This window comes from Vulpes vulpes, chromosome X, assembly GCF_048418805.1.
Source record: "Vulpes vulpes isolate BD-2025 chromosome X, VulVul3, whole genome shotgun sequence".
NCBI lineage: Eukaryota > Metazoa > Chordata > Mammalia > Carnivora > Canidae > Vulpes > Vulpes vulpes.
The window spans coordinates 56324961-56352446 of record NC_132796.1 but is presented as its reverse complement, the minus strand read 5'-3'; the positions used below and the strand labels follow the sequence as shown (position 1 = coordinate 56352446).

At 35.0% G+C, this 27486-nt stretch overlaps 1 protein-coding gene across 4 annotated transcripts in view; it reads left to right on the top strand.

Annotated features, from left to right (window-relative positions):
- Window positions 1-27486, top strand: part of ATRX (ATRX chromatin remodeler) — a 321152-nt gene that overhangs the window by 274520 nt on the left and 19146 nt on the right. For all 4 annotated transcript variants that reach the window (XM_025985028.2, XM_025985027.2, XM_025985025.2 and 1 more), the window contains 2 exons: window positions 10088-10265; window positions 11558-11752. In XM_025985028.2, coding sequence (XP_025840813.1) covers window positions 10088-10265; window positions 11558-11752 — 373 coding nt within the window. The remainder of the gene's footprint in view (window positions 1-10087; window positions 10266-11557; window positions 11753-27486) is intronic.

The following is a 27486-nucleotide window of genomic DNA, read 5'->3' as shown; positions in this document are numbered from 1 at the left end:
AGAGAGGCAGAGACATAGGCAGAGGGAGAACCAGGCTTCCCTGCAGGGAGCCTGATGTGAGACTTGATCCCAGAATCCCGGGATCACAACTTGAACCAAAGGCAGACACTCAACCACTGAGCCACCCAGGCACCCAAGACAGAGGTCTATTTTAACTGGACATTTTGTTTATTATGTCATGAGACTGTGGATCTTACTTCAATCTTCTGTTATAACAGACCTCTTTTGACACATGTTCTGATGGAAGATGAGGTGTCCCGCCTCATTTACTGTCAGTAGAGAGTGAGAGTTCAGTCTATCCACTAGGTTGCTGCTGATACTATCCTGGCTGGGAGGATGTCTCTGACACTACTTTGGCAATGTTACAACTATGTGAGGGTAGCAGTCTGAACTCCCCACTTAGCCTTTAGTGACAAGGGTAGAAACATACCATATTTTTCTGTACTGTTTGACTGGAATTGAGTGGTTTTAATGTTTATTTTAAAGTTTTCTGTCTTTCTGGGATGTCCCTTGTGTGGTCCCTTGGCTAGAGAGAGCAGGATTTTTCTTGGAGATATTTGGCAACATCTACTGGCATTTCCAGGTTGCTGGGTTCTTTAGCACTCATTCTGGGATGTATGAGACAAAAGGAAAGCCTGTAGAAATCAGTGCCATGTTGTTCCTTAGGACCCAAGGTCCCTAGCCAGTCTGTCTCTTTCTCCTCACTTTTCAGAAACTTTTTATGATTGTTTTATATATGATGTCCAGAGTCTTTAGCTTTACTTATTGTGAGGAATATAGAACAGTATGTCTACTCTCATCTTTCCAGAAGAGTAAGTCCAAAGGTTCAGCTTTTTAAAGATTGTTGTATCTGTCATTTGGCAAACATATATATATGTGTTTCTGTTGTATATATGCCCAGTAGTGAGATTGCAGAATAATAGATATGTGTATATTCAGCTTTAGCTTATATTGCCAAAACAGTTTTCCAAAAATGATTGTACCAATTTGGACTCCATCCAGTAGCATATAGGTGTTTCAGTTGTTCTTTATCCTCATGATCACTTGACAATGTCTGTTTTTTTTTTTTTAAGCTGTTGTGATAGATATGTACTGGTAAGGCTTGATTGTCTTAATCTGTACTTCCCTGATAACTAATTCCAAGTGGTTTATAGGTTTAAATGTGGAAGGTAAAACAAAAGTTTTAGAAGGAAATAGCAAAGAATATTTTCGTGATCTGCATTAAGAAAACTTTCATAGGGGTGCCTGGATGGCTCAGTCAGCTAAGAATCCGACTCGTGATTTCAGTCCAGGTTATGATCTCAGGGTAGAGAGATCGAGTTCTGTGTTGGTGATTGGGGGAGAGGGGGGGCGTCCACACTCAGCAGGGAGTCTGCTTGAGATTCTCCCTCTCTCCCTCTCTCTTCCTCCTTCCCTCTGCCCCTTCCCTCCTTACATGCTTGCTCTGTCTCCAACAAAAAAAAAAAGAGAAAAAAATTTCATAAACAAGACACACAAAGTACTAACCATAAAAGGAAAATTGATAAGTTGAACTTCATTAAGAATTCTAGTCATCAAAGGAATTTCATATTAAAACCTAAAAGGCAAAGAGTGCCTGGGTGGCTCAGTCAGTTAAGTATCTGACTTTTGATCTCAGCTCAGGTCATGATCTCAGGGTCATGAGATTGAGCTCTGCATCAGACTCCATGCTCAGTGTGAAGTCTGCTTGTCTCTCTCCTTCTGTTCCTCCCCCTGCTCACTCTCTTCTCTCTCTCTCTTTCTCTCCTCTCTCTCAAATAAATAAATAAAATATATTTTTAAGAAAATGAAAAGGCAAGCCACAAAGTAGAAGCTATTTTCTCATTTTAAAAGATAATATGGAAAAACACACAGACAGTAAATGTTAATATTTGTAATTCAGTAAGCCAGATATAACCATGGTTAGAGTTTCTGTGCTAATACAGACATACCTTTTGTTTGTTTTGAGGTTTGTTTTCATTTTTTTTTTATTGAAGTAAAATTAACATACAGTGTCACATTAGTTTCAGGTATAGAATATGATTCAACAATTCTATACATTCCTCAGTGCTCATCAAAATAAACATAGTCTTGATCCTCTTTATCTATTACACCCCTCCACCACCCACTTCCCCTCTGGCAACCATCAGTTCTCTGTATTTGTATTTAAGAGTCTGGTGTTTCGTCATCTCTTTTTTGTTAATTTTTTTCCTTAATTTCCACATGAGTGAAATCATATGGTATTTGTCTTTCTCTATCTGGCTTTTTTCATTTAGCAGTAAACTCTCTAGGTCCATCCATGTTGTCTCAAGTGGCACGATCTTGTTCTTTTTTATAGCTGAGTAATATTCCAGTGTGTGTGTGTGTGTGTGTGTGTACACACATACCACATCTTCTTTATCCATTCATTTATCAGTGGACACTTAGGTTGTTCTCGTATCTTGGCTATTGTAAATAGTGCTATTATAATTAAACATAGGGGTGCATATATCTTTTTTGTAGTAGTGTTTTCATTTTCTTTGGGTAAATACCCAGTAGTAGAATTACTAGATCATATGGTAATTCTATTTTTAATTTTTTGAGAACTTCCATACTGTTTCCACAGTGTCTATACCAATTTGCATCCCCACCAACAATGCACGGGGGTTCTTTTTTTCTCTACATCCTTACTAACACTTGTTATTTCTTGTGTTTTTGGTTTAGTCATTCTGACAGGTGTGAGATAATTCATTGTGGTTTTGAATTGTAGCTCCCTGATGAATAGTGATGTTGAGCATCTTTTCATGTGTCTATTGATCATCTTTATGTCTTATTTAGAAAAATTTCTATTCAGATCCCTTGGGGAACCCCCTTGAGTTTTTGGTGTTGAGCTGTATAAGTTCTTTATATATTTTGGATATTAACCCCTTATTGGATATGTCATTTGCAAATACCTAGGGGAAGCTACTTTCAATACATAGATCCAAAAAGGACCCTTACCCAGAATATACAAAGAATTCTTAAAAATGAGTAGGATAAACCATATATTCCCATAGAAAGATGAGAAAAGAACTTCAGAAGGACTTTATGGTATGCCGATGGCCAATAAACATCTGCGACAAAAAGGTACTTCTCTTTTTTATCATCAGAGAAATGCAAGTTAAAAACATTTTTGAGGGATGCCTGGGTGGCTCAGTGGTTGAGCCATCTGCCTTTGGCTCAGTTCATGATCCTGGGGTCCCGGGATCAGTTCATGATCCTGGGGTCCTGGGATCGAGTTTCGCATCAGATTCCTGCAGGGAGCCTGCTTTGCCCTCTGCCTATGTCTCTGCCTCTCTCTCTGAGTCTCTCATGAATAAATAAATAAAATTTATTTAAAAAACTGTTTTGATAAACTGTGTGAAAGTGTTTCAGTGAAGAGAGGGTAGTCTCTTTGACAAATGGAATTGAAACAATTGGATATTCATAGACTTAAACAAACCTTGACCTAACCCTTACCCCTACTCAAAAATCAAGTCAAATGGGTCATAAATCTGAATGTGAAACATTGTATTTGTTTATGAAAGCAGAGAGGAAAATCTTCAGGAACTAAATTTAGGCAAAGATTTTTTTTAGTCATGACACCAAAGTGATACAATCTATTAAAGAAAAAAGTCAATAATTGGACAATCAAAATTAAAACCTTTTGTCTATGATGACCCTGTTAAGAAAAGGAAAAGACAAGCCACAGACTTAGAGAAAATATTTTCAAAATAGCATATCTAATAAAGGGATCATATTCAGAATGTATAAAAATTCTTTAAATGTAACAGTAAGAAAACCTGGAATTTGCAGTTAGAAAATTGACAAAGGACTGTAACTGACATTTCATTTAAGAGGATCTATGCACAGTAAATAAATGCTTGAAAAAATGTTCATCATTAGCCAATAGGGTAATGAAAACTGAAACCACAACAGGATGGCACTTCATATTTATCAGAATGGCTAAAATAAAAAATAGTAACACTACCAAATGCTGGTAAGGATGCAGAAAAAGTGGATCTCTCCTACAATGCTGATAAGAATGTAAAGTGGCACAGCCACTCTTCCTGGAGAACAACTTGGTGGTTGTTTTTTTAAAAACTAAACAATTAACCATATTCTTACCATTGAACCTTGCAATCACACTTTTGAAAATTTATGCCAGAGAAATGAAAACTTATTTTCATATAGAAACCTATACACAGGTAGGTGTCCATAGCAGCTTTATTTGCAATAGTCAAAAACTGGAAATAACCCAAGTGTCTTATAACATGTGAGTGGATAAACCAATTACATTATATCTATATCTTGGAATAGTACTTCACAATAAAAAGGAATGAACTATTGATACTGATCCATAGAGCTTGGATGAATCTCAAGGGCATTTTGCTGAATGAAAAATGCCGCTTTCAAAAGATTACATACTATATAATTCCTTTCATATGGCATTCTTGATGTGACAATTATAATGATGGAGAACAGATTGGTGGTTGTCAGGGATTAGGGTTGGTGGGGAGAAGGTGTAAATATTAAGGGATAACACGAAAGAGGATTTTTTTGTGGTGATGGAACAGTTCTATGTCATGCTTCTGATAATGGTTGGCTGATCCTACATATATGATGAATTTCATAAAGCTATACACCAATCAAAAAAGTACTTATAAGAACTGGTGAAATCAAATAAGCTTGAGTTCACAGTATTGTACCAACATTATTTCCTGGTTTTGACAATGTACTGTAGTTATATAAGTTGTTATCATTATCCTAATGAACTGGATGAAGGGTACATGTGAACTCTCTAAACTACTGTTACGAATTCTTGTGAACCTGAAGCTATTTTTTTTTAAGTTTACAATTAAAACAGGTAATACCATGAGTTATCAAGGATCTGGAACAATTGAAACTCTCACACACTGCTGGTGGTAATGTAAATTGGAGTAACCACTTTGGGGAACTATTTATTCAGCTTTAACAGTGCTATATACATACCCCATGACCCAGCAATTCTACTCTTGGGTATATCAGAAATGCTTACATGTCCAAAGCATATACCCAGAAGTTTTATAGCAGCATTATTCAAATAGTTCATATTTTAATTGTTTGTATATTTTAATGCTGATGTATTAGTGTTAGGAAAATCTAAAAAATATCCTGGTTAGTTTATCTCAGTATGGATTTACATATTCCATACTGAATAATATTAAAGGTTAAATAGATGTAAAATATTCTGAATACTTGTTCATTTACTTCACTTTATTTTTCATTGGGCATAAAATTACATAGTTTTGTTTCCCACTTACATGGTTTTATAAACCAGAATATGTCATTGATCACATCAATACCGTGTAAATAAATGCCTCCATTATTGTAAATTAGACTGCAGATTTTTTTTGTCTTGTAATTGCACTCCTTTAGTGCAGTGACTGAATATTTTTTCATCTTTTGTATTAGCAGTCTAGCTCAGGGATGCATAGAAGCTTCATAAACATGCTTTTATTAAGCCCATTCAACTCTTAATTACTGGATAGATAACAAACAATTGTGAAGCTCTCTACAAGGTTTCCTGTTTTTTTCTGTGTGTGTTTGTGTGTGTTTTTAACCTACATAGTTTATGCCATTCTATATGCTTGATCCTTTCACTGGTATGGAATAGATGTAAACAACTGGAATAATAATGGAGACCCAGTTGTTCATAATCCCTTAAATATGTCCACTAACTAAAGAAAGCACAGTTTGTTCTCTATAATACTATAGAGAAATATAAAGAAAATAAATATCATAATTCCACTGACCCAATAGAACTGTTAACATTGTAAGCATGTATGTTTTGATTTTTAGTGCAGATGCAATTATACTTGATAATGTTCTATATCTTGCTTTTTTCACATAATATTATAGATTTTTATTCGTTATGTAACTCATTGAATAGGTAGAATGTAATCTAGTCCTCTGTGCATACATATTCTTTCTTTTCTTTTTTTTTTATTCTTTATTTTCAACCTTATGATCTCATAAATAACAGTGTGAATAAATATATATTCTTATATTTCTGATCATTTCTATGGCCTATATTCTCAGATATGTGATAGCTCCAAATTAATATAAAACATGAATTGAGGGATCCCTGGGTGGCGCAGCGGTTTGGCGCCTGCCTTTGGCCCAGGGCACCATCCTGGAGACCCGGGATCGAGTCCCACGTCGAACTCCCGGTGCATGGAGCCTGCTTCTCCCTCTGCCTATGTCTCTGCCTCTCTCTCTCTCTGTGTGTGACTATCATAAAAAAAAAATGAATTGAGTACCTGTGTTTATTTTGTATGGGATTTTTCTTAATTGTAAGCTCTTTCCTGTTATTTAAATTTTGAGCTGCTTCACATTTTAGTTAGTTAGTTAGTTTGTTTGTTTATTTATTTATTTATTTATTTATTTATTTATTTATTTAAGATTTATTTATTCATTCAGTCAGAGAGAGCGAGAGAGAGAGGCAGAGACACAGGCAGAGGGAGAAGCAGGCTCCGTGCAGGAAGCCCCATGTGGGACTCCATCCCAGGTCTCCAGGATCACACCCCGGGCTGCAGGTGGTGCTAAACCGCTGCGCCACCAGGGCTGCCCACATTTTCGTTTATAATGTATAATCGTATGACATTTTAGTCATTAATTTCCCTTCATGAAATTATAGAAAGTAAGGCTTGGTGTATAAAAGCATTTTATAGAGAATTTTGAGAGTTTATTATCTTCCAAGGGTTTTCTCACTCTTAAGTTGGCCAACAGTAAACAAATCATATAGTCATCCAATAGAATATTGTTTAGCTACCAAGCTTGATGTTTACCAAGAAATTTGAGGAAATGCTCATAATATGAACTATATACACAGATATTACCAAGTCTGTGTAAAACCAAAACTGTATATTCTTAGAAAAAAGAAACCTGGGCAGCCCCGGTGGCACAGTGGTTTAGCACCGCCTGCAGCCCAGGGTGTGATCCTAGAGACCCGGGATCGAGTCTCACGTCGGGCTTCCTGCATGGAGCCTGCTTCTCCCTTTGCCTGTGTCTCTGCCTCTCTCTTTCTCTCTGTGTGTCTGTGAATAAAAAAAAAGAAAAAGAAAAAAGAAACCTTAGGAAATACACCATAATTTGAATGGAGGTTGTTTCTGGGGATTGGAACTGAGTAGTTTTTTTCTTTAAATTTGTTTATATTTTCTTTTTTTTATTTTCAAAAAATGTTACATAAAATCTTTCTAAATTAAAGTTTTGCTTACATCAAAGTAATATATTTACATATTCTTTAAAAAACGTTCTGTAAAGCTTGAGATCAAAACCAGTCCCTTGACCATCACCTTCCTACACGTGATGGCTTGACTTACTGCAGGTAACTGGTTTCAACTCTTGGCAATTTTTCTGGTATTTACTTTCATATATCCTTTCTAAAATCTAAGGTGGGAATTTACCCACATGTACACACATACTTTTCCTTATTTTCTCAACATATTTTTTATAATATTGTCAAAATCAATTTGGACAATTTTGACTATGTAAATAATCACATGTAAGCCATTTACAGTACTGTGATTACTTTTCTCTTTTTTATGCACATGTTTATTTTTGTTCAGGTAATGGTTTCTTTTTTTTTCTTCAGGTAATGGTTTCTTTTTAAACATTTGCTTAGTTTTCTGTGAACCTATCAACTAATTCATTCCCAAATTGTCAGATATATAAATTCTTGTGTTCTAACACAGAAGGTAATCTATCAGTTTTTCTTTTTTTTATATTTATTTTTTATTCTTTGAGGTTTTTATTTAAATTCTAGTTTGTTGATATATAGTGTAATATTGGTTTCAGGAGTAGAATTTAGTAATTAATCACTTATATATAATATCCAATGCTCATCACAATTACCCTCCTTGATACCCATCTCCCATTTAACCCTTCCCCCACCCATGTCCCCTCCAGCAACCCTCACTTTGTTCTCTATAGTTAAGAGTCTCTTACAGTTTGCCTCCTTCTCTTTTTTCCCTTCCCTTTATGTTTATCTGTTTTGTTTCTTAAGTTGTACACATGAATGAAATCATTTGGTATTTGTCTTTCTCTGACTTATTTCGCTTAGCATAATACACTCTAATTCCATCTATATCATTGTAAATGGCAAGATTTCTTTCTTTTTGGTGGCTGAGTAATATTCTTGTGCGTGTGTGTATGTGCCTACCACATCTTCTTTATCCATTCATCAGTCCGTGGACATCTGGGCTCTTTCCTTAGTTTGGCTATTGTGGACATTCCTGCTATAAACATTGGGGGTACATGTGCCACTTTGAAACAGTATTGTTATATCCTTTGGCTAAATACCTAATAGTGTAATTGCTAGGTCATAAGGTAGTTTTATTTTTTACTTTATGGGGAACTTCAATACTGTTTTCCAGAGTGGCTGCATCAGTTTGCATTGTGTAAGAGGGTTCCCCTTTATATGCATGTTTGCCAACATCTGTCGTTTCCTTTGTTGTTAATTCTAGCTATTCTGACTGATATGAGATAGTATCTCATTGTGGTTTTCATTTATATTTCCCTGATGATGAGTATAGTATGTTGAGCATCTTTTCATGTATCTGTTAGCCATTTGTATGTCTTCTTTGGAAAAATGTGTATTCATGTCTTCTGCCTATTTCTTAACTAGATTATTTATGTTTTGGGTATTGAGTTTGTTAACTTCTTTATAGATTTTGGATACTAACCCTTTATCTGATATGCAAATATCCTCGATTCCGTAAGCTGCCTTTTAGTTTTGTTGATTGTTTCTTTCACTGTGCAGATTTGTATCTTGATGAAATCCCAGTAGGTCATGTTTGCTTTTGTTTCCCTTGCCTCAGGAGACATGTCTAGTAAGGAGTTGCTGTGGCCGTTGTCAAGGAGGTTGCTGCCTGTGTTCTCCTCTAGGATTTTGATGGATTCCTGTCTCACATTTAGGTCTTTGATCCATTTTGATTTTATTTTGTGTTTGGTGTAAGAAAGTGGTCCAGTTTGATCCTCCTACATGTGGCTGTCCAGTTTTCCCAGCACTGTTTGTTGAAGAGACTTTTTTCCACTGGATATTCTTTTCCTGCTTTGTCAAAGATCAGTTGACCATAGAGTTGAGGGTCCACTTCTGGGTTTTTTATTCTGTTCCAATGATCTATGTCTATTTTTGTGCCAGTGCCGTACTATCTTGATCACTATAGCTTAGTCATATAGCTTGAAGTCTGGAATTATGATGCCTCTAGCTTTACTTTTTTTTTTTTTTCCAAGATTGCCTTGGCTATTTGGGGTCTTTTGTGGTTCCATACAAATTTTAGGATTGTTTGTTTAGCTTTGTGAAGAATTCTGGTCGTATTTTGATAGGGATTTCATTAACTATGTAGATTGCTTTGCATAGTATTGACATTTTAATAATATTCTTCAAGTCCATGAGTATGAAATGTTTATCCATTTCTTTGTATCCTCTTCAATTTCTTTCATAAGCGTTCTATAGTTTCAGAGTACAGATCTTTTACTGCTTTGGTTGGGTTTATTCCTAGGTATCTTACAGTTTTTGGTCTTTTTTTCTTTTTTGAACACATCCTTCTTGAAGCCCTCTGTCTTTTTGATTGGATTTTAGCTACTTTAGTAACTTGCATCTATCTAACTTCTCTCCCTATGTTTTTTACACTATACTATAATTGCCTATCATTCACCACTACTACACTTAAGCCCTTGGGTATTGTCCTTCATTTTGATGTACTTAGTGCTTGCTCATAACAGTACTGTACAGAGTATGGACTTTTGAGTTATACATTGATTTTCTACATTTACTCAGAATCTATGAATACCTTGTAAACATGTGCTTTCCATATGTATGTTTATTCCTAAATCAGACTCTCATTTTCCAGCAATAAGATTCTTCCTGCGCATGTAAATCATCAACCTGACTCCTTAGACATGTCTTGTTTTCTTCAGTGAGTGAGAAAAGAATTCTTTGAATTCCTGATTGTTCAAAAAACTGCCTTTGGAATAAAAGGTCATATCATAATTAAAATATCTGTGAAGCACTTATTACTAAAGCATTTATGCATGTTTTTATTTTCAGAGGACGATTGTTTATCATTTCCACCAAAGCAGGATCTCTTGGAATTAATCTGGTAGCTGCTAATCGAGTGATTATATTTGATGCTTCTTGGAATCCATCTTATGACATCCAGAGTATATTCAGAGTTTATCGCTTTGGACAAACTAAACCTGTGTATGTATATAGGTTCTTAGCTCAGGTGGGTTTACAATATACATTCTTTTTTTGTAGTGAAAGTTTGGGTGAAACTGGTAATATTTTTGGAGTGCCAAACATACATGCATTATAGAGAAGCAAATGAAATTGAAAACAACAACCCTAACCTATACATAAATTAGTGGAAGTCAATTTTGGCTTCTCATGATTTTCTGTTTTGTACTTCATCCATGTCTATAATGTCAACGTTCCTAGATTGGGATGGATTTGCATGGGTAAACAGTTTTGGAATCTTTTTGCTTGTTCAGGAAAGTTAAACGTTTATAGTTCTTTACTTAGCATACATAGAAAAGCAAGTAAGTTAATCTAATTTGCTTATAGATGTAAAGGTCAAATGATAATTGTTTTTAGTCCCTACCAGATACTCTCTTAATTTGAAGAATATGGGTAAATAGGAAGAAATGGTTAACTTATAATAACAAAGAATCATTACAAAGAATCATTACAAAGAATGTTTAATACTTTATAGAAAGGAATATTAAAGTAATTTCCTTTAAATATAAACTTAGATGTTAAAAAACAAATTGAAATTTAAGAAAAATGAGATAAAATCAAAGAGATGGATGCAATATAAGGTAATACAGATTTATAGAATCAAGTTGAATTTTTGCTGGTACATATGTTTTGGGAATACATGCTATTCTTTTCACCTGCCTCCAACTCTGGGCTTTTGAACCAGAAACTGAATTTTATTGGTGGATCGATCCTTGCTCATTTGATCTTCTTTAGTACTTAATATAATTGGCAAGCTGTAGTGTAACCCCCTTCCTATCATTTAAGCTAAAAGCTCTTTATAGATAGAGCATTGTATTTGTTAATTTTCTGTCCTGGAATTCTAGAAAATAAGACTTGATAGAAAGACTATTTATAATGATTATTGAGAGTTTATTATGTTCCACTGAGAAGGAATTAAACTGCTCTCTTGAATTATTATTTTTATAACCCTCTAAAATCTTATTCCATGCACTTCTTTATTTCTGTTCACCTTGGTGACTACTCTTCTACTAAGTACAGAAATATATAAAGCAAGACCTGAATGCATATTGGTCAGGTAATAAAGAATGATTATCAGTAATGTAGTTTTCTTTTTTGTCAAGGTAAACTATAGTGAACAGATGAAATCTCTCATGAATTAAGCAGCATTGTTAATAAAACTTGCTTTATGGCAATGTATTACTATGAAGTTTTGCTGTTTTGTATTAACCAATAATTTCTCCTTAAGTTTCATGTGTACAAAATTTATTTATTTGTATATTGTTCCTTCTTTTTACAAAGGGCACCATGGAAGATAAGATTTATGATCGGCAAGTAACTAAGCAGTCACTATCTTTTCGAGTTGTTGATCAGCAGCAAGTTGAGCGTCATTTTACCATGAATGAGCTTACTGAACTTTATACTTTTGAGCCAGACTTATTAGATGACCCTAATTCAGAGAAAAAGAAGAAGAGGGATACTCCCATGCTGCCAAAGGTAAACATCTTTAGATTATTAGCTCAAACAAAACCTACCATGGACCAAAGATATTTTACTATTACAGTAAAAGTTAGTCATTTGGCTAAGGCTCAATTTCAGAATTTCCCAAAGAGAACAAAATCATATTTAAATCAGAGAGTGCTTGGTCAGTTCTCCACATAACACCACAAAAAGATAGTGTAATCTGAAATACATATTCTATACCAGTAAAAAGTTCAGCCTTATAGAAAAGTTTCTGAGTAGAAACCTTAAAGGAAACAGTATGTTTCTCTTTTAATAATCTCCAGTAGAGTGCATACATAATTTTAATATTTCTATATGAAATTCCTTAACATTTTTTGCTGTCATATAGCAGTTAAGAATCAGCAAAAAAAGTGTCTCTTACTTGATATTTTTCACTGTCATAAAGCAAGTAAGACTTTCACACTTGGAAAAGGATGCTTAGAAGTAATCTTGTCAAGCCCTCATATTTTATGTAAGTGGGGAAACCTAGGGTCAGAGATATTCTGACTCGCTCATAGTTTCCAGCTAATAAGTGGCAGAGCCAGAAGTAGTATCTACATCTGTCTTCTGGCCAATTGTTCTTGGACTTTAAAAAAGACATTATTGGGCAGCCCGGGTGGCTCAGCGGTTTAGTGCCACCTTTAGCCCAGGGCGCGATCCTGGAGACCTGGGATCAAGTCCCACATCAGGCTCCCTGCATGGAGCCTGCTTCTCCCTCTGCCTGTGTCTCCCCCCTCCCTCTGTCTCTCATGAATAAGTAAATAAAATTTTTAAAAAGACATTAGTTAGATTAGTATAGAAATTTATTATGATAGTACATATCATTTTGACCCTTTTGAACATAGAGAAAGCCATATATTCTCTGGTCTAAAATAATGATCTAAATATATTTAAACCTGTTTTACTTAATCTAAAAGGCCATTTTAGGGGGAATTGTTGGGGGGTTGCTTTCCCCGTTGTGTTGGCTGCAAATTCAAGCACTTAATATTCCTTGTAGCTGTTAAGAGAATTGGGAAAGTAGCTACCAGGTTATGGTGTTATTCTACCAAAGTCACTTTAGTCATTTGTTTAAAAACAAAACAAAACAAAAACCCAAAACCTCATATATCTTAGTTCTTCATATGATTGGATACATTTAATTAAAGCAAAAGGTAATTGTAATAAATAACTATCTAATGCTAATATAAATCAGTGATTTCTCCAGTTAACTTTTAATGTACATTGTCAAAGTAATATGAACATTAAACGTTTGGAATTTTTTTAAAATGTCTTTTTTCTATATTAAAATTTTTTTCTAATCAGTAAACTATTCTTCCATTTAAAGTTTACTGATAAAGCACCTAGAAAAGAGTTTTTTGTGACAACCTCTATCAGATCCCTTTTATAATGACCTAGGTCCACATGGGAGTTTAAATCTACTGTTTTTATGTTACATTTAAAACACTTCTTTAAAGAGTGCCATTTCATTTTAATGTTACGAAATACTAAATTGATGGTGATTTGGCTTTCTTAGTTATATCATTATAGAATGTGAGTGGGATCTTGAATAGTCTTTGGAAAATTTTCTGTATGTGAATTTGTTTGTATACCTTTAAAAACACAGAAACACAAATGGAATCATACAATATGTACTCTTCTGCAACTTGTTCTTTTCACCTAGGTGTTTCTTAAACATCTTTCCATTATTGGTACATGTACTTCTGCTTTTTAAAAAGCAACTGCATAGTGTTCATTTGCCTTGATTTGTTTAATTCTTATACCCCAGCAGCTTTCTTATTAGTTAACTTAATTCTGGTGTAAGAAGTATTCTTTTAAGGACTTGCACATATGTTTATGTTTATAATTTTAAAGATATTGAAGTTTCCCTTTTCAATTTGAGAATGATTTTTATCTAATTAGCATATTTCCTAAAATTATTCTTAATTTTAAGCTTCAACTTTTATAAGAAATACATCACAGTAATATCTCTGATAGGAAGCAAATATTCCACTTTAAAAGGGAATAATTTCTGATTTTAGGAATACTTGTTTAATTTGGTAAACATTTATTTGCTGACTTTGAGGTGTACTGTGAAGGTATACTAAGAACAAGACATTGTGCTTTAAAGAAGTTTTTAAAAATCCAGCAGGAAAGAAATGCTATTTAATGTTATATGATGTCTGGGAACAAACATCTGTTTTATAACTTGGCACTCTGAGTTGTTAAAGGTGTCATGCATTTTCATTTATAGACTTTACTTACTATATTTTGCTTTTGGTGCTATAATTCTTTGCCCAAGAACAAGAAGGAAAAGGAATATTGAATGCTACATTAACACAAAGTGCTTCAACTGTCCCACAGCTCTTCCCAAAAGGAAAATAATAGTTGACTTTTAGTGATTTATTACTGGGTTTTATACTGTGTGCTGAACAGTTTGTTGAGATTATCTTCCTTAATCTAGCAGCAACTGAAAAGCTGGTAATGTTGTTTTCATTTTTAAGATGAGGAAATTAAGGTTTGAAGAGGTTATGTAACTTAGCCAAATTTACCCACCTACTTAGTGGTGAAGCTGGCCTTCAAACCAAGTCTGCCCAACTTAAAAACATGTACTCTTAATCATTATGTACTTTTTTTTTTAAAGATGTTATTCATTCATTCTTGAGAGAGAGAGAGAGACAGCAGAGACATAGGCAGAGGGAGAAGCAGGCTGCCTCTAGGGAGCCTGATGCAGGACTCAATCCCAGGACCCCCGGGATCACGACCTGAACCAATGGCAGATACACAACCAGGTGCCCCAATCATTATGTACTTTATTGCTCCCCAAATAGAGATTAGAAAGTTAAGGTCAAGTATAAGAAACAAGGCAGAGGACCTAGGATTCCTAGAATTGAATGGCTTTAGGATGCTTTATTTTATTTTAAATAAAACTGGGTTTTAAAATATAGAATGCCTTCACAGTTAATACCATTGTGTGATGTAACTGTTGAGATTGTATACTATAGCCAGTTTAGCTCATGGCTTGTGATGTGGTAAAGTCCTCAAATTTATAGAAAACTTTAAAGTTTACACAGGACTTTCTCCTTCATATTCATTTACCTTAGGAATTTGAAGTTTAGAGAGTTTGTGACTACCAAAGTGTACATGACCAATAAGGGTTAGAGCTAGAACTTGAACTTAACAGTTTTCAAATTGTATTCCAGGGAGCCTCCAGTAATTAGCAGAGGTACTCCAAGGCTACCATGTGGCTAAGCGAGTAGTGAAAGGCCAGACAGGCAGCACTCCAAACACCACATCCTGTTTCAATCAGAGTCCTTCTCCTTTTATCTCTTTTATGCATTGGGCTGCAACATAAGATTTAATTTTTTTTAAAGATTTAATTTAAAGGGAGAGTGTTAGTTCTTTTTTTTTTCCCTTACTGTCTGCTTTTTATTCCCATAACTTATTCAGTACTGGTGCCTTTCTAACTATCACAGTAACTAAGAACTGTCAGGGATCTAAAAGGAAATACAAAGGATATTGTATGAGATTTACCTGAAAGAGGTGATACTCTATTTGGGGAGAGAAAAGTAACGTTCTTTAAGAAAAAGAAGGAATTGCTGATGTAACTGATACTGAATGTGTTTGCCATATACTATGTGGTTAAAAAATGGAAGATGGAGCATTCAGGTATAGTTTTAGTGGAAAAAACCACACTGGCCAATAAAATGGGTGGTTAGTATTTGGTTGGATTAGGAAAGAACGAGGTTTGAATGTAGGATGAAACAATTTGGGCAAAGAGAAAGATGATGATGTATGTACCAGACTCAAGGTATGATAAAGAAATTGACCAGATAAAGAGTTAAAATTGGATGCATGAGTTGTGGGTAAGGTGAGGCCAGCTTATGGAGAGCCATAAAAGGTAAATGGAGGTATTTGGATTTAAAATAGTATTCATGGGGCGCTTGGGTAGCTCCTTTGGTTAAGCTTTGGTCTAGGATTAAGCCCAATGGCAGGCTCCCTGCTCCCTGCTCCGTGGAGAGCCTGCTTCTCCCTCTTCCCCTACTGCTCCCCTGGCTTGCGTGCTCTCTCTCTCTCTCTCTGTCTCTCTCTCAAAAAAATAAATAAAATCTTAAAAAATAAAATAGTATCCACTATAAGTTCATAAACGGACCTGTTATATAATAAATGTGGGCTTTTAGCAAATTAGCCTGGTAGTAAAATGCAGGATGAGGACCTACATATAATAGGTGATGATTATGGAGTTAATCAAACGCTTCAAGAAAATAAATGAGAGAACTCAATAACTAATGATAGACTGTAGATTTCAATAGATAGGCAGTGAAAAAATTTACCTAAATAATGAAGCTTATTTACCCATTCATTGATTAAAAACTTTTCAGGTACCTGCAAAGTACCAATCACTATGCTGGTTACTACAGATACATTGGTAAATAAGACTAGGTTCTTGGGATCCCTAGGTGGCTCAGTGGTTTAGCGCCTGCCTTCAGCCCAGGGCGTGATCCTGGGGTCCCGGGATCAAGTCCCGCATTGGGCTCCCTGCATGGAGCCTACTTCTCCCTCTGCCTGTGTCTCTGCCTCTCTCTCTCTCTCTCTTTCTCTCTCTCTCTCTCTCTCTCTCTCTCTGTGTGTGTGTGTGTGTGTGTGTGTGTGTGTGTGTGTGTGTGATGAATAAATAAAGACTAGGTTCTTAATCCTAAGGAGTCTAATCAGTGTACTGTAAGCAAGTAAATAGAATTAAAGTTAAGGGTCCTATAATATAAATCAGTACAGACATTAAGGAAGGAATATTTAGCTCTTCCTTGGAAAAGTTGGAGATGGGGAGTTGACATTAGGAAGACTTAAACTGATGTTGAAAATGGAAGTGAGTAGCTGTTTGCATTGCTATAAGGGCCAAAGGTGAAGGCCCTTCAAGAGGAAGAGCAGGAAAAAGAAACGTGCATCAAACAGCATGGCAAGTTTTAGGAGCCTTAAGTAGTTTAAAAATAAAAGAGTAAAAGAAGATAGTGGTAGAATAAGGAAGGGTAGGCATGGAGAAGAGGTAAGAGAAAAGACTGGAGAGACAGGAATCAGATCATAGAAATTAGAGTTTAGACATTGTATTACAGGCTGTTGGATCAATTATAATGATTTTAAGAAAACCAAAATCAAATTTTTCATTTTAGAAAAATCACTTTGGGTATCAGTATTCAGGATTGATTGGAGAAAGGGAAGTAGATGCAAAGATACTTTTTAGGATGCTGTTTTTAATAGCATTTTATAGTCCAGATGAGAGTGGTAGTAATGCAGGCCTGAAGTAAGGTGATAGCAATAGGGATAGAGAAGTACCAAGGACAGTGTAAGTACTCAGTAAATGTATTTAACTTTGTTCCCTAGGCTTATATTTACAATTTTACTTAACTTTGCCCACTACTGTTTGGTTTTGATTTCCTTTAATAAGTTGAAAATTGGTCCTCTCTGAAATAGGTACAAGTGGATATTTTGATATTCATAGTGAGAGATTTCTTGGTATTTGAACCTGTTCTTATTAGAGACATTTCAGAGTTGGTTCCTATTATTATAGTACAATTGCAAATACCTTCCTTTTTTATACATCATGTTTAAGATGAAAGACTGATAAAAATGATATATTTTCATTTCCCCTTCAAATTGTTTTTATCTAAATAATTAAACTGCATGCCTTTTTAAGATAATTTTCATTGTCCTTTGATAGTTCTGAGAATGTTTATTTTCAACTTGGTATGTGATGATTATATTTTTTCTACCTTACCACTTCCTCCTTAATTATTATATGATTCCTCTTCCTGTATTTCTGTTGTTTACTTTCTTTTACTTCTCTACTTTCTTTTTAAAAATTTTTTTAAAGTTAGATTTAATATCTCAGACTTAATTTATTAACCACTTGACAATTTTTCTTGTGTTTTTATCTTTGCAGCTCTTTAAAGGCAAGAACTATATCCTTTGTTCCTTTTCTTTCATTCATAGTGTATAATATAATGCTGGCACTTTTATATGGCCTTTTTTTGAAATTCAAGTAGTCTTTGTAGTGATATTTAACTAAACTTTTCATTGTTCCTTAATGATTCATATGTCATTGAAAGGCAGTGTCAGACTTACTATTGCAGGTAGTAAAATTAAAATGAAGAGTGATTTGTCTGTCACAGCAGGTATGTGACAAAAAGAGAATTGGAGCTTTAATTTGTATTTTCAGTTCTGTACTGAATTAGCTATCTTAGCTCTGTTTTCCACTCCACCTCAGAAATTATATTTTTAAATCCCCTCATTGGTTTCTTGCTGTTGTTGGTGCTGTTTTTCTTTTTTTGAAATGTAAGTCTTGTAGACCTGTGAACCCATTTTTAAATATATTGATTTTAGGGTCCCCTGAATCATGTCTACAAAGTGTTGTTACAGCTCTTTAGTTGTTCAAGGTAATAATGTTTTTCAGGCAGTTTGAAACTTCTAACATGATCTAAACTTAAAGTTTAACATAAGTTTCTAGTGATAAAGATTTATTGACTGATTATTTTTTTAACTGTTAAAGTAATAACTTGCTTCTGTTAACGTTTATGTAGAGACTGTGTTAGGGAAAGTATCTTTTCTGGTAAACTTATGAATTACACATATCAGAGATGAAAATCTTGGTCAGGGTCATGTTTCATAATATGCTTAAGTGAGTATGCAACCTAAGCTCTATACCCTTTATTAAGAAAACAAAAGTCAGTAACTTTGGTATAAAAGTTTTTTTATACTTCCTTTTCTAGCACTATACTGCCTATGTCTTTTTAAAGGTATGCTGCATGTTGGTAATTACAGAGATAATAAAATGGGAGATTTAAACTAAAGTATCCAAAGTGAGGCTTTAGATTTGCTTCCTCTACCCTGATCTTGTATATAATTTTTCCCTTTGTCTTTATTCCTTTATTAAAGTTTTAATATCTCAGAGCATAGTTTGTTGAACAGAAACGTTATTGGACAGTGTTAATACATGGTTTTACCTTAGTCTTTTTTAACATTATAGAGAAATATGCTCACTAAAATAATTTGATGTGAAGTCTAAAATTGCTGATCAGCCTATTTAGGGATCTTTCATACATTTACTTTTAGGAATAAAAGTTTAAAAGGACCTATTTAATTGTAGGGCACGTGTCAGTAACCTTTAGCATATTAACCACATGGTGGCACATAAACACAATTTTTGTTGACCTAGAAGGAGCCATGCTCATAATTGAAGCCTATATGAGGTTTGTTGTTATTGTTTCCTACTTTTCTGCCTCTTTTATCACAAGTTACATGTTTATTATTTAATAAAACAAGTTCTAATATTGTTTCTTTTTATCCAGTGGCATAAAAATGATTATTCATCTGAATAAGCATAGACCACCAGAAATCATAATGTATTCTAGAGAAATTGTTTTAATTTTACAATTTCTTTGTAGGTTATAAAAGTCTCCTATTTAGTGTTTTTTCGGATGGTTGATACCAAATAAAAAGAGCAAATGGTTTAAGTTTAAGCCTGTTACTTTTTCCATATCACTCGTCAACTGTCCTTTTTAGGATGTAATCTTAGGCAAGCCACATAAGCTTTCCAAACCTCACTTCCCTCAAGAACATAAAGAGATAGTAGTACCTTTCTCACAGAGGACATAATCCACATAAAGTCCCGTGCCTAACACATAGTAAGTGCTCAAATGTTAGGTGCTATTTTTGTTTCCATAATTGTTGCTAATACTGCATTATACTGGGTTCATTTCTCTGAAACCAGTATAGACATAAATTTTTGGAATTTCAGAGGAGTCATGAAGTCCTGATCCTTAGATTAAGCTTGACATATGGCAGATTAGTAAAGACTAAAAATAAAAACATTTAAGAGCCAGAGACCGTAATCTCAGCTAGACTGCAGAAGAGACAGTTTGAGTCTTGAATTCTTCTAGAGATCAATTATAATCAAGAGTGAATAATACTAGATATTAATAATCACTTTTAATGATATTAGCATGCATTTGACCATGAACTACAACCCTTTCTAACATTCAAGAATTTTCTTTCTTAAATAACACAATTGTAGAAGAATTGTCTGTTATGACCAGCTGATACCTCTGTAGTAATTTTTTATTCTTTCTTAAATAACACAGTTATAGAAGAATTGTCTGTTATGACCAGCTGATACCTCTGTAGTAATTTTTTTAAAGTGAAGAAGTGCTTTCTAGTGTCCCTCCATATACCATTATACAGTAGACCATGTTTTATTTATTTATTTTAAAGATTTATTTATTTGAGAGAAAGAGACTGAGAGTGCATGGGAGGGAGAGAGAGGGAGGGAGAGCATGTTTGTAAGAGTTGGGGGAAGAGCAGAGGGAGAAGCAGACTCCCTGCTGAGCAGGGAGCCCAGTGCAGGACCCCTCGATCCCAGGACCCTGAGATCATGACTAAGCTGAAGGCAAACACTTAACCAACTAAGCCACTCAGGTGCCCCTGACCATACTTTTTTGCTGCTTTGTATCTTATTATATCCCCTTATAATACAGAAATTAAGGAGCCAGGGTTACCAAGAATTTTTTGGGAAAACATTTGGGTTAAAGGGACTTTGGTGCCAATGATGCTCCTAAATAGCAGCCTCCCTAACCCTGGCAAGATGCCTTGCAAATCACTGCTAATGGAAACATCAGCATCTATGAGGCCACTTTACTTGCATAGTGGGGGATGCAATGCGAGCTTCCATTGGGGAGGATGTAAGGTAGCCTTCAGGAAATGTCTCCTTTTGAATGACTAAAAATATCTGCTACTCAGTATTCTGGAAATTCTGAAATTTAAAATACCAGGTCTGTATTTAGTAAATGCTTACTGATTAAATAAAGTGGCAAGAACTTTTTTGGTTTTGTAGACAAATTAAAAGATATGTCTGTTCTTGTAAGACTCCTAACTCTGGGAAACGAACTAGGGGTGGTAGAAAGGGAGGTGGGCGGGGGGGGGGGTGACTGGGTGATGGGCACTGAGGGGGGCACTTGATGGGATGAGCACTGGGTGTTATTCTATATGTTGGCAAATTGAACACCAATAAAAAATAAATTTATTTTAAAAAAAGATATGTCTGTTTTTTCTAGATTATAAGCTTCCTACTACTGGCCTGTTAGGGTAAGGATTGTGTCAGTGAATCTACATCACTATATTCCTAGTACCTGGCATAATACCTAGCACATAGCAAGTATTCATTAAAAATGTGGCAATTTAAAAAAAAGAAAAATACAAAAAAAATGTGACAATTGAATAATGAATTTTTGTCCTATAATTGCACATCAGTGATTGTAAGGCAGTGGTTGACATGCCTTTAAAATAGTGTTTTTTCTTGTGTGTAGTTCTTAACACTAAGAGTAATAGCATCTGAATAGCATCAGAATCACCTGGCGGCTTGATAAAAATTCAGATTCCTGGCTTTATGTAAGACCTACTGAATCAGTTTCTGGGAGTGGGCCCTGGGAATCTATATTTTTAACAAGGCCCACCCTGGTTTTATGGGTACAAGGTATGTAGTGGTGTGATTTGCCTTTATCGTTATTATCAGCTAAACCTTTGAATTAAGAATAACAATAAACAGTAGCTAACATTTATTGAGTGCTTTTTATGCCAGGCACTGTACAAAGGGCTTTACTAGTATTGAATTATTTAATTTTTATAGCCATCTTACAAACCCTGTACAGTTTGTTTTTATCTTATAGATGACAAAATTATAACAGAGAAATGGCGGCACCTGCATTTGATCTCAGTGTCATAACCAGACCTCATACCCTTTTTTTTAAAGCATTTAAAAAAAATGTTATTTATTTATTCATGAGAGACACAGAGAGAATGACAGTGAGAGGTAGAGACACAGGCAGAGGGAGAAGCAGGCTCCATGCAGGGTGCCCGACATGGGACTTGATCCTGGGTCTTCAGGACCACGACCTGGACCGAAGCCAGCACTAAACCACTGAGCCACCCAGGCTGCCCAGACCTCATACTTTTTAACCGCTATACTCTACTATGCTGACATTAATTTGTTATGTGATTAAACTTGTGGGAGAAGTAAACTGAAGCACTCTCCTTTGATATGACCTCAACTCCATTTTTTTTTTTCATTTCCAGCTTTCTTTTTCATTGAAATTTAATTGATGTGTAATAGTTTTAGGTATACAACATAATGATTCAGTATATTTATATATTGCTAAATGATCACTACAGTAAGTCTAGTTAACATACATTACCACACAGTTACAATTTTTTTCTTGTAATAAAAACTTTTAAGATCAACTCTCTTAGCAACTTTGAAATGTAGACTACAGTATTATTAACTACAGTTGCCATGCTATACATTACATCACCAGAACTTACTCATCTTATCCTTTGACAAACATCTTCCCATTTCACACACACCCTCAGTTCCTGGTAACCACCACTCTACTCTGTTTCTATGAATTCAGCTTTTTAGATTCCACATAGGTATTTGTAAACTTTCTCAGTCTGACTTATTTCACTTAGCATGATGCCCACAAGGTCCCTCCATGTTATTGCATTGACAGGATTTCCTTATTTTTTTATGACCAAATAATATTCTTTTGTGTATATGTACCACATTTTCTTTATCCATTCATCCATCAGGGGAAACCTAGGTTGTTTCCATGTCTTGGCTATTGTAAATGATGCTGCAATGCATGTGGAGGTTCAGGTATCTTTTTGAGTGTTTTTCTTTCCTTCTGATTAATACCCACAAGTAGAATTACTAGCCCATAAGCTAGTTTTATCTGCAATTTTTTTGAGGAACCTCCATGCTATTTTCCATAGTGGTTTTACCAATTTGCATTCCCACCCACAGTGCACAAGTGTCCCCTTTCCTTCACATCCTTATACTTCTTTTTTTTTAATTTAAATTCAATTTGCCAACATATAGTATAATACCCAGTACTCCTGCCATCAAGTGTCCTCCTTAGTGCCTGTCACCCAGTTACGCCATCCCCCCACCCACCTCCCCTTCCACAACCCTTTGTTTGTTTCCCAAGGTTAGGAGTCTCTCATGGTTTGTCTCCTCTCTAATTTTTCCCACTCAGTTCCCCTCCTTTCCCTTATGGTCCCTTTCACTATTTCTTATATTTCCACATATGAGTGAAACATATCCTCATACATCCTGATCCTACTGTGACTTTATGAAAAAGCATTTTCAGTGCTATCAAGGTGTGTAATACTGAGGAATGTAGATTTCATCCTTTAGTTACTACAAAATCATAGAGTGGCAAAGCTGATTCTAGTCCTCCTCAAGTATCTTGGATGCTGAACTCATCTCTAGGCCTGAGTCAGGTACAGCATAGTCATTAAGAACAGGAGCCCTTGGAAAAGACCACCTGGGTTTGAATCTTGACCATCAAATTATTTGACTTCTTTGTGCTTCAGTTTCTTGATCTGTAATTCTGAGAGATTTATGTTGTTATTCTTCAAAAATCTCATCCTCTTCGTTTTTATTTTCATCTCCTTCTGAGACTTTTAATAGTAAATGCCTGCCCTTCTGCTTTTATTTATTTTTAAATTTTATTTTTTCATGAGAGACACAGAGAGACAGAGACATAGGCAGAGAGAGAAGCAGGCTCCATGCAGGGAGCCTGATGAGGGACTTGATCCGAGGAGTCTAGGATCATGCCTTGGGCCGAAGGCAGTGCTCAACTGCTGAGCCACCCAGGTGTCCCTGCCCTTCTGCTTCTAGCTTCCATATCTTATAGCTTTTCTTTTGCCTCATTCTGATCTCCCAACTCACTAAGTTAATTTTTAGCTATGTGTTTTCTGCTTTTTATATTATCCATTGAATTATTTATTTCAGTGATTATTTTTTATCCCAAATATTTCATTTTTGGCTCTTTTTAGATAATTTTTGTTTGAATTTCATATTCATGATACCTTTGCTTATATCCTTGAGTATACTTTCATGCTTATTTTGAATTATTAGTACATTTTGTTAATAACTCTGCTTCAAATGGTATATGGTACCAGTTTGTTGTCACTGCAGGGATGGGGTGTGTATATATCTGTGTGTTTGCTGTGAGTTCCTGGAATTCATGTTTCTTTTTCTTTTCTGTAGTTTCCGTGGGTTGATTGTGGTGGGAGAAAGCCAGCAGCCCATGCTGATTCATGATCTTAAAAATCTCATCAATTATATGGTGATAATAATAGTATGTACTTAATAGAGTTACTATGAAAATTAGGTATTCCATGTAAATTTCGTAAAATAATGTTAGCATGCAATTATGTATTCAGTTTAGCTTTAAAGAAAATCTACAGATGTGACTTGAATTCAGATCCCAGCTTTAGAAAACTGTTTTGAAGAAAAATAGAAAACTGTTTTGATAGGCTAAAATATACAGCTAACTAGGGGTAAAAAGGAAAATGTCCCATCTTTCAGACTTTGTACTGTCCCAGAATTCTCTCACATTGTCTAGTGTTGTCAATCTCTATTATTGCAAATAAAATAAGGAAAAAATGGTTAATTTAAAATTTTTTTCCTATTTTGAAAATTTCCAAATGAGAAAAATATAATGAATACTCATGCCCATCACCTAGATTTAGTAATTGTTAAAATTGCCACATTTGCCTCCTTTCTTTCTTTCTTTCTTTCTTTCTTTCTTTCTTTCTTTCTTTCTTTCTTTCTGTGAGTGGGGTGTGGGGAGGGGCAGAGGGACAGGGAGAGAGAGAAAATCTTAAGCAGGCTCCTTGCTGAGTGCAGAGCCTGATGCAGGGCTCGAACTCACAACCTGAAATCATGACCTGACTTGAAATCAGGAGTTGGATGCTTAACCAACTGAGCCACCCAGGTGTCCCAAATTTTGTATAAATATATTTATAAGATTATATTTTACTTGTAACTATTTCAGTATAAGTCTTTAAAATATAAAGATATTTCAAAAAATACATTCCTTATATAATCACTATACCATAAAATTAATAACTTCTTAATTTCCTAATATCTATTACCATACTTGTATTCAAATTACTCTAGTTGTCTTGAAAATGTCTTTTATAGCTCCTATGTTCAAGTCAGATTCCAGGGACGCCTGGGTGGCTCAGCAGTTGAGTGTCTGCCTTTGGCCCAGGGTGTGATCCTGGGGTCCCGTGATTGGGTCCCACGTCAGGCTCCTTGCAAGGAGCTTGCTTCTCTCTCTCTGCCTGTGTTTCTGCCTCTCTCTCTGTCTCTCATGAATAAATAAATAAAATCTTTTTTAAAAATCAGGTTCTGTTCAAGGTACACACACTATGTTTGATTGTTGTATCTTGTTATATTCCTTTTAATTTAGTGCAATCATCTCCCCTCCATTCTGGATTTATTTCCTCATGATGTGTTTGAACTTCCGTCTTTTATATAGTCTGTAAACTGGAAGTTAGACCTAAAGGCTTGATTAAATTCATGGCAGGTTAATTTTGGCGAGAATGTTTATAGGTGATGTAATAAAAGAGGTTAATATTTTTTTAAAATATGGGATAAGGCAAAGTGTGAAGCAAAAGGAGTGATACATATTGAATACTTGTGCTATGTTCTTTTATACTATCTCATTTATTCCTTACAATAACCCCATAAGTTATCAATGGTATTATCCCTTTGCATTAAGGGAATTGGTTCCAGGAAATCACCGAGCTATTAAAAGGTAAAGTTAGAATTCAAAAAGAGAAAGAAACAAAAGTCAAATAAGGCCCTATATATAAACATAAAAAAAATTTACTGGTAAATCACTTGCTCTCTCTCTGTACCTTAGTCTCTGGTAAAATAAGAGCAACAAATTTACTTGACCTTCACATAAATAAATTGCTCCAGCTTACCATGCTGTCATTTTAGGCAATGAGAGGTATCCTTTAAGCATCAGCTAATTTTTTTTTAACATATATACATTCACAGAACAGATAACTTATTGGTCCTTCTAGGACAGTCCTGTATCTAGGATGTTCTAGGACAATTGTGATATCTAATAATTTGTCCTATCAAATTAACTTTAACTTAGTTAAAGTGTAAAACCTCTCTGTACAGTAATAACATTTTTTGTTTTTTAAAGTGAGAGGTCTGCTTTAGACCTCTAGAAAAGGTATTGGAAGTAAGAGAAAATAGTAAAAAACATCAGTAGAATTGTTCCAGTTAGCTGACCAAGAGAAGAAAATACTTTGGTGAAGAGAAAGATTAAATTCTTTCAGATGTTGCTAGTGGATCAGTAGGATCAGGTCTGAGAATTGACCGTCAGATTTAGCAGTGCAAATGTCATCGGTAAACCTGGCACTCTGCTTAAGCACTTCATATGTAATATTTAATCTCCACAGTAGATCTTGTGAAATAGATACTTATTAGGCCCATTTTACAGACTAGGAGACAGAATCAGAGATAAAACTTGCTCAAGGACCTAGGGGCCAGTAAGTGTTAGAACTAGGACTTAAACTCAGTAAGACTATAGATCTGCACTGTCCAATACAAGAGCCAGCTACATTTGCATTTGCATGTATTTAGTTCCTCAGTTACACTAGTAACATTCCAGGTGCTCTGAGGTCACGTGTAGCTCCCATTGGACAGCACAGACAGATCGTTGCCATCATTGCCCAGAGTTCTATTGGATAGCAGGACTCTCTAGCCTGTGGTCTTTTTTTTTTTTTTAATTGAAGTTCAATTTGCCAACATATAGTATAACAGCCAGTGCTCATCCCAACAAGTGCCCTCCTCAGTGCCGGTCACCCAGTTACCCCATCCCCCGACCCACCTCCCCTTCCACTATGTTCATTTCCCAGAGTTAGGAGTCTCTCATGTTTTTTCACCCTCTCTAATTTTTCCCACTCATTTTCCCCTCCTTTCCCTTATAATCCCTTCACTATTTCTTATATTCCCTGTATGAGTGAAACCATATGATGATTGTCCTTCTCCAGTTGACTTATTTCACTCAGCATAATGCCCTCCAGTTCCATCCACGTCGAAGCAAATGGTGGGTATTCATTGTTTCTAATGGCTGAGTAATATTGGTGTGTGTATATATACATACACCACATCTTCTTTATCCATTCATCTGTCAAAGGACATTGAGGTAGAGCCTGTGGTCTTAACCACTATACATAAAGTCTCCCAGTTTACAATAAACATATTAATTTAAGTCTTACCATTAAATTTTCCTCTGAAATTAAAAAGGCTGACACAGATCTCACAGGTCTTTTTATCAAATCAGTTGATTCCAGCAAAATTATATTGGTGTTTATATTTCAGGCAATCTTGTCATGAAATTATCTGTTGTAGAGAGATACCTGGAAAGCAAGGCTATATGTCCTTTCATTTTTTTCATTTTCATTTAGAGGAGTTCAGAAGGATATAACTAACATGTTGGAATGATCATTGATTCTGAATTTCAACATAAGGTACTTAAGTACCACAGGATCTGTATATTAATATCCTAAAGTATGTTACTCGTTTGGTTAGGTTGGCTCATTCAAATATGTCATGTGACATTCTAGGAGTAGTGGAAAATTAAGCTGTGATACTTTTAGGGGGGATTAAGTAGGTGAATGCCTCCTTCTGTCTCTTCAGTTACTGATGTTTTCATGACCAAGATTTTTACATCATACTCATTATTTTGGACCCATAAAAGAATATAAATTGCATGAGAGATTTGGTCAATATAGAATCACTAGGTGAAGGTGACCTTATTTGTATATTATTATTTTACCTTTCTTCTTTTAATGTTTTCTTTCTTTAAGATGTAATTTGAACTGCTAAATAT